The sequence below is a fragment of the Crocodylus porosus genome, unplaced genomic scaffold (genome assembly GCF_001723895.1).
Source record: "Crocodylus porosus isolate Cpor-Errol unplaced genomic scaffold, CroPor_comp1, whole genome shotgun sequence".
NCBI classification, from domain to species: domain Eukaryota; kingdom Metazoa; phylum Chordata; order Crocodylia; family Crocodylidae; genus Crocodylus; species Crocodylus porosus.
In genome coordinates, this window is record NW_017728937.1 from 2110144 (window position 1) to 2118677 (window position 8534).

The 8534-nt window shown below is 47.3% G+C and overlaps 1 protein-coding gene across 1 annotated transcript in view; it reads right to left on the reverse strand.

Annotated features, from left to right (window-relative positions):
• The window catches only part of IGHMBP2 (immunoglobulin mu binding protein 2), a 114774-nt gene that overhangs the window by 87724 nt on the left and 18516 nt on the right, over nucleotides 1-8534 (reverse strand). The window contains exon 5 of the mRNA XM_019547248.1: nucleotides 1921-2084. Within this exon, the coding sequence (XP_019402793.1) occupies nucleotides 1921-2084 (164 nt within the window). The remainder of the gene's footprint in view (nucleotides 1-1920; nucleotides 2085-8534) is intronic.

Sequence of the window (8534 nt, forward strand, 5' to 3'; positions counted from 1 at the left end):
AGGCCCAGCACTCTTTCCTGCTTATGCAGGGGGTCGGACTCGATGATCTATTGAGGTCCCTTCCGACCCTAGCATCTATGAATCTATAAAACCTGGCTCACACTCTCACGTATCTCCTTATCAGGGTCTCCTCCACCCAGCACTGCCAAGCAGCTGCTCTCCAGGCACCAGGCTTCTCTAATGTTGTGCTCAGCTTGCTCACACAGAGCTCCCTCCTTTTCCCAGGCTGCCAGCAGGGGAACTGAACTCTGGCCTCAGCCTGCTCTGCTTATAAAGGCCAGGCCCTGCCCCCTGGCGGTCAGCTGACCCAATCAGTTGTCATGGTAACTGGCACCTGCTGCCCTGGTGAGTGGCAGCTAAGCCCCTCTTTCTACTACTCAGGACTACTATTCCTACTATCAGTAGCAGGCACCCTAGTGTCCTGCTACACCTAATTATTATTATTCCTGCTACAGTGCTCCACACTCAGCTGTCCTTGGGAACTCCCAAAAGCAGGAGCCACCTCAGGGCAAACTGAGACATCAGCTCCTCAATAGGTTTGCTGCAGCAGCACAATCTCTTGCACCATGACTGTCCCTCCAGGGAAGAGGCCCCTGAACATCTGGCACAGCACAATGTACAATATTTCTGTTCCACAACAAATCTCTATGGTTCCCACTGCACAACGGAAAGAACACTTGCGGAGGGGCACACTCCCTACATACTTGCACACCACAAAGAGCAACTTTTAAATGTACCTGCAGCCTTGAGGACTGATTGCCTCTGGGAGCCAAAGCCTCTTCTCCATCTCAAAGCTTGGGCTCGCCAAAGATCACTAGCTCCTGCTCAGTATGACATCCCACTAACCTCTGGGCCCGATGCCTGTGACTACATGTTGCAAGAGAAAGGACAGAGCTGACTTACTGACTCCCAGAGAGGCTGCATTTTTGTCAAGAACAAATCTCCATTCCATATGGACTCATTCCATAAACTTCACAGCAGGCCAGATATATGGAGAAAACATCAAAAGATGCTCACATTTTACTCGACCCAGAAAACCAAAACATCCCCCCATGGGAAGGAAGGATGCATCTGTAGTGAAGGTGTGGATGAGGCATCAAAAGTTTTATGTTTATCACCCAACTCAACCACAAACTTCCCAGGTGACAGGGCCATAAGTCAATAGATCTCTTTGTGCCATAGTTCTTCACAAGTACGAGATGGAAAACAATACTTCTCATGTAGGAGCCAGAGAATAAACTCTAGGGGTTATGGAGGCTTTCAAACACTGTGCTGACTGGAGTTCGTTAAAGCAGAATCTTTCCTAGAAAATGTATGCACACAGCTCCAAGCATGGCAAAAACCTACAGCTACTGTATAGCTAATGATTTCAGTTAGAGTCTCTAGGGACTACTGTAATGGGAAGAAGAATCTATGTGTTGCTAGAATTCCCATCACTGTGAAGTCTAGACAACTTAATCCAAGGGTCAGAAACCTTTTAGCAATGACAGGTCACCCCTTGTGACCCAGCTGCCACCAGAGGTCACTGATCCCACCCCTCACCTAGTGATCCTCCCACCCCCGACACATCACCAGAGGGGGTGTAACCACAGTCCCCTTTTCAGGCTCATGGTCTCCCCAGTACCCCATGCTGTGGTAGGAGGGGTCAGTGTGGCCAGCAGCTTGTGAGTGAATGCAACCTGCGGCACTCCTCTACCACACTGCCACTGCTGCTGTCACTGGTCACCCCCATTTCTGCATGGCACCAAATCCCCACACTAGTGGCAATCAGCAATGGTATACAGGCCATCTCAGAAGCTGCACTGGAATGCAGTAGGATGGAGTTAATTTGAGCAGTGATAAGAAACTTCAGAGCGTACTTGATGAGTCAGCAGAACAAGCATGCCCGTAGCCACTCTGGCACCTGCACCCATCACTTACCTTCAGGCCCTGCTGCACAGCTTGGAGTATTATCTCCACCACCGTGGTGGTTTTGCCAGTGCCGGGTGGTCCGTGAATAATGGCAAGTTCTTTCTGTGCCAGGGAAAAGGACACCGCTTCCTGCTGAGAGATATCCAGCAATTCATTATAGAATTTTAATGGCCCTGAGGAAGCAAGAAGAGGATCACTGAGAACTAAGCCCCATGCCAGACATTTGCAGAAGACAGCAAAAATACATGGCTACACATAGAAGATGTTCTCAATAGCTGGCCTGAATCAGTTTGACAATGAGAACAGCATTTCTAGTGAGTGAAGCAAATAGCTTAGTAGCCTGAGGAGTGAAGAGCATAGATCAGGAACATTGAAACTCATCTTTTTTGCATTTACAATATGTTACATACATTTTCCTGTTCACCTGCTGTTATCCTGGGTTATGAGAATCCGAGCCAGTTTTTGATCACAGCTATTGTGTATTACAACTCAGCCATAATAAATTACATTTTAGAGAATCTTTTATTTAATGTAGGCCCAAACATTTTTTTAAAAGGGGAAAAAAATGATTTGATAATATTAAAAATTCAATGAGAATGGGAGAGGAGGGGATTGAACCTCCCCCTCCCCCAATTTTAATCATTTCCTCTCCTGGTTCTTGGCCATGAATCCAGAGACAAAAGCTTTGTACTACTGCATGAAAAGTAGAAAATTTATGCTGGCTACAAGCAAAACAGATCAGTCTAGTTTCATTATACAATATGTGAAATGGCAGGTGGCGGGAGGTGGGGGAAGCCAGGCAAATGGCACAAAGAATGAAAAATAAAATTAGATGCTTATATCTGTTTCCATTTTAATTACCTCCAGTGCTGCCAGCAACACAGCAAAGGGGAAAAGTAATATGTTGATTTCATTGCAACTGTATCTTTTTCATTTTGAAAGAGGATTTTTCTGTTATTTCTCCAAGCAGTTTATTTCTCCATATCCCTCAGATTAGTTTAATTCAGACCCAAATTTATTCTCAGCCCGCATAATCCTGCTGCTAATCTTCTTTTTTATTACTGCAAGTTAATTACAGCAGAGGATGATACATTAAAGGGAGGTTTTCACTAAATAAGGTAAAGTGAAGTCCCTATAAAACAAGGAGGGCCCTATTCTTGGCCAAATATCATTCACTTAATGACTGTCATTTAGAGCCTGATCCAAAGCTCACTGCAGTCACAGGAAGTTTTGCCATTGCCGCAATGGTTAGAGATCAGGTCCCGAGATGTTGGCAGCTGCATGACGTGCTATCCTTTGTCACACACCATGCCCACATGACAATGCAGTCTATGGTACTAGCCTTTAAAACTCTTGAGCTAATGGAAACTAACAGCAAAGGGGGCTCTCAAAAGGACTCATGGAAGAGAGACAGAAAATGGTTTGTTTTATTCTGCCTTTTTCCCCAGGTTAGAGAGTGCTCATAGTAACAAGCAGAACATCCGGTCTCTCCAGAAGAAAAGCAAAACCAGCTTCAAAAAGAGAAGTGTTCCCCACATAAAAGAACAGTTGGTATGTGGGAGTCATTGATATTTGTTGCTTTGGCATATGCTACCAGGAGCAGGCTTTCCGAATTGCATGCAGGCGAAAGGTGCTGTATGGACAGCTGTGAAAATCAGAATCCTCTGTGGAGTAGGCAAGAAAGCAGAGGAGGAAGACAGCAGTGCCAGCTACCTTTGCCACTCTGCCAGGGTATCTTTGTGTTTGCCTACAGCAGCCACTGTCAACAGTGGCAAAGCAGATTAGTCCCACATCCTATTCTGTCCTCAGCCTCACTTCTTTGACAGCTGAACAAGAAGCCAATTTGGAGAGGCTGCTGTGTGGGAAGGGACTGCCACGTCATTCCACTAAAAGCCACCAAGTAGTCACTGATCACTGAAATAGGGGGGACGAGCCCCACATCAGGACAGGCAGATCAGTGTCAGTGTGGTCTGGCCTGCAGACAGGGCTTGCCGCCTACATCACCTCACAACAGCTACCAGCAATATGAGCCTAGGATGGGGGACCCTCCAGTTGGGAAAAATACCCAGGAGGAATAAAGAGGAGAAAAGGAAAGTGGTAAAAGGAGAATCTCTCTTATAGCCATGGAAGAGCTACAAGCTGCTCTCAAAAGAGAGAGAAGCAGCAGTCAGGCTGTACCCTGAGGTGAAGTGAAGCTCAAGCTGCAGATGGCTTGTCCATCTGGCAATGAGATGACCAGCCAGATTTCTCTGAACTAAGGCGGCTATGGAGCAGTTCCATGGAGATTTTCCTGCTCTATGTTGAGTGTGAAAACCCAGTGAATGGGAGGACCTCTCTAATTCTCCCAAAGAACAAAGGGCAAAATGGATGCAGAGCAGAGGGTGTTAGTCTGTGACCATCTACAACAGACATTGTTCATCCCTCATTTGAGACTGGCACTTTTGTTGGTTCTTCAAATGATCAGACTGTGTTAAAAAAAAGGCTCCCTGCTGAGAAAATCCAGTCAACCAGCTCTTAGTTGACACCCCTCTCCCCTGGAGTAACCAAGTGCTGCTTTCTAATTCACCCCTTTCTTTGCCAATGCCACCCATACCCCAACTGATCATCATCCACCCATGCTCTGCTTGAACCACAGGCCAGAAAACGAATCAGTTACTCTTTAGAAAGTAAATTCTCTTCCTTTCTGCAGTTTCTTTTTGCTTGTCTTATTTCTCTTCCCTATTTGTCACGAAGGCTGTCAGTGAAGGCCCGCTGAAGAGACAAATACAGCTGAGCCTATCTGCTTCAGTATGCTCACAGACTGATCTTTGCCATCAGCCTTCTCATGGATCTGCTTAGATGATTTTCAGGATTCCCAGGGGCACTGACTGGCCTGAAATCAAACTGGGCAGCACGAGCTGGCACTGAGTCACACAGGCTTAGATTTTCCTTCCACTTACTCCCACCACCTGGAGTCCAAAGGGAAAGAGGAGGGAGTGTGCAGTGCATATTTATAATGCCTGCACTTGTGGGAGTGTCTTGAGGGGGAGCTAGGTTCCTATTCCTGCTGCAGCCTTGACTTAGAGAAGCCAAGACCCTTCCCAGCAATAGAGTCCAATTCAGTAGTGGAATGAGGGGTGGGAAACCAGAGCACCAGCCCCGGCTACCCATGTAGAGGGGGCACAAGAATGGCAGCTGCTGCCGCTGCTGCAATCGTCCAACCCCTGCCAACACCCTTGCTAGCCAAGGCACAGGTCCTGCTAGTAATATCTCTGGTATGATTTAATGGGACAAGTTTGTAGACAAGTTATGCTTTAAGCTCATGGAGTAGGAGGGCATTCTTCCTGCCACTAGCTGCTGAGATGCCTTTAACTTCTAAAGGCGAAGCTATGAAACACACCAGTGAAGCAGCTACAGATAAGCTCAGACCTTATTAAAGACAATACAAGCAGGCTCCCCACTACAAGAAAGTGGTCAGATTTCAGGGTCTAGAGGCCACTCAAACCAAGCCCACTGGGAGACATTCATAGCTGTAGCAACATCAAGAAGACCCACACACACCAATCAACATCAGAATGGATCCCATTCAGCATCTCTAGGATAACCTGGCAGCACCTAGACAACTTAATATAAAATATAAAGCCAGTCAGGGGAAGTTTAACCTTGAAACAAGGTGCTTTCCATTTTATTTTTAAGTAGCAGTTACGCAGAAGACACATGAGGAAGGGTGGTATTATTACAGGGGTGGGCAATTATTTCAGCTGGAGAGCCACTTAATGAGTCTGAGGGACCTGTCAAGGGCCATGTCCATCTTTCTTTTCCCTGTCGCTCTCTCTCTTTTCTTCTCTGTCTCTCTGATCTCCCTCTCCAACTTTCCGATCTCGCTCTCTTCTCTCTCTCCGTCACCTTCCCACTCCTTCCAGAACCCATCAGAGCTGTAGTTCACCACGGTGGATGGGTAGCATTGACAGCTGTGGATGCTGCTGGTAGGTTCAGGAGCTAGGATGCAGAACTTGCCAGCCACATCCACAGCTGACACTGCCACCCTCCTGGTGTCATGAAAGCTCCTGCCTGCAGCTCCAACCCAGAGCCTGCTGGCAGCGTCAACTGTGGACCCAGAAAGAAGCTGCTGCCATGCCTGGTGGGCAGCAGAATCAGCTGTGGGCACAGCCAGCAGGTTCCAGAGCCCCGATGCAGAACCTGCTGCCCATGTCACAGCTGACACTGCCACCTGCACCACACAGCAGTAGCTCCTGCCTGGGTCCATAGCTGATGCCATTGGCAGGTTCTGAACTGGGGCCCTGGATGGGAGCTTCCACTGCGCTGGAAGAGCGACAGCTCCTGAACCTACCAGCAGCACCCACAGCTGATGCCCCATGCTGAAGCAGTTCTGGCCAGCACAATGCGGTGGCTGGAGATGCTAGCTGCCCAGGGCCAGATCCAATTAGTTGGCGGCCACCTACCTGTGGGCCAGATCGAATCTGCTGGAAGGCCAGATCCAGCCCGCAAGCCATATTTTGTTCACCCCTGGATTAGCTGACAGAGACACGGCCTTCTGTTTCAATTTGCATGTCCTAGTTCTCCCTGAGTGTTTTGTTTCCTCTGCAGTCTTTCATGACCCTTCTGCAGCCACTATAGCTTAGCAGAGGATTGACTACACCAAGACTGTATGAATAAGGCAATGGAAAGAGACATGGAATTATGGTGATTAAGTGCAATAAAGTCCAGGTGTATATGGAGAATTACCAGGGGACAGAGCTTCAGGGGAAGTTCTGCTGTAAATCTCTGGAGGTTCTGCAATAAGCTGCCTGATGGCTTGGCTCTTACTGTGAATCATTGCTGCCATTTTAAATAATGTACTTTTACAGCAATAAAACTGAATTGGAACTTAAGCAGCACCTTTCATGCTCAAGATACCAGAAAACAAGGAACTGTGGGTAGCACAGTACCTGAATAAGCAAATGCAGCAGCTGATGTGTATAGTGGCTTTCACAGCCTGAGTTGTAATTTTTTTTGTGGCCAGCCACAAACAAGACAGAAGCCAGGACAGTGGGGACTATAAGAGATGGTCAATATATTGTGCTTTCCTCTAGCACATAACTGCAAAGCAAGGTCTATGCTATGGACTTCTTTTCAAGGAAAGTTAGTGTGATACAAAGCAATTCCAGGATGAGAGGCTCCTCTGGGTGATACAAATAGTGCAATACTGACCTCTGGTGGATTACAAGAACTTTATATATTTTATATATGCCCCTGGCCTACATGCTAAAGCAGTGATGCTCAACTTCCCCAGCCCAATGGGCTGAATGAGTTGTATTGGGCTGGTCTACAGGATGGATCCCATGCACAGGGTCAGACCACGGCCTGACTCAGTGTGGAGCTGGCAAGTGGGGTGAGTCCACAAGCCCAATCTGGCACGCTGGTAAGACCCAATGCACCAGATCCGGCCACAGTGCAACTCAATGCATCAACTCAACCCTGCACACTGGCCAAACCCTGGCGTCACCCCATGTGCTGACCCGACCCCCTGTATCATGTCTGGAGTGACATGGAGTCTGGCCATGGAGCCATTCTGTGCTGGTGTAATCTGGTGCCTGGGCTATGTCATATAGACTGGGGGGCACCCCAAAGGTCCTGAAATTTGGTGACAGGGAAATGGTAGTAATATTAACTGCTGAAGCTCTGAGAGCAATTAACACTGCAACTATTCCCCTGTTGCAAAATTTCCAGACCTGTGGGAAGCCCCATGGGCTGGATGACATGGCTCTGGCCCACAGGGCAGAGGTTGATCAGCAGGATGCTAAAACATCCCATAGTCACATCAGCAACAGTAAACCTACACAGTAATGCCTTCAAACATCTACCTCTCAAGCCCAAGGCAGCAGCTGTTTAATAGCACAAATAAAGCTTGGGATTTATGAGGTTAGTTTTGTAAAATCCAAATTTGGACCACGGTTCCACAAGAGAGATCACAGCAGTTGTGACTACACTGGTTTTTAAAAGATGGATACCCAAGAAGGGCATGAAGGGACGTGAGACCTGGCTTCCTATTTGGTTTAACAACATCAGGGCGTCATCAAGTTCAGCTTGCCATGCAGAGAATCCAGTCTGCCAAAACTTTCTTGAAACAGCAGGGTTGGGGGCTTCAGGAGACTGCTGCCAAGGGAGGGTTTTATTCTTTCCAGCAGTCCTATATGATGTGGGCATATGCTGATTAGGAAGTCACATTCCCTTTGAAGACTGTATGGGCTGTTGTATTGGCAGCCTGGTTGAAAAAGCTTGTGTTTCTGTTATTTACTCTTGGTTGTGTTTTCAAGTGGGTTGCCCTGGGCTCAGATAGGTGGTACTTCAAGTGCATTTAAATAAAATAAAATTATTTTAGTGCATTTAAATAAAATAAAATTATTAAGTAGCACTCAGCAGGAAGGCAAGTGAACAACACTGTCACCATTTGAAACAGTGAGTTGATTTTCAGAGGGAGAATGTGATTAATCTCCCAATTTATAGGCAGCCACAAGATCACCTCTCAGCCTTCTCTTGCGAAGGCTGAAGAGATCTAGGTCCCTCAGTCTCTCCTCATGAGGCCTTGTCTGCAGGCCTCTGACCATATGAGTGGCCCCCCTCTGAACCCTCTCAAGATTCTC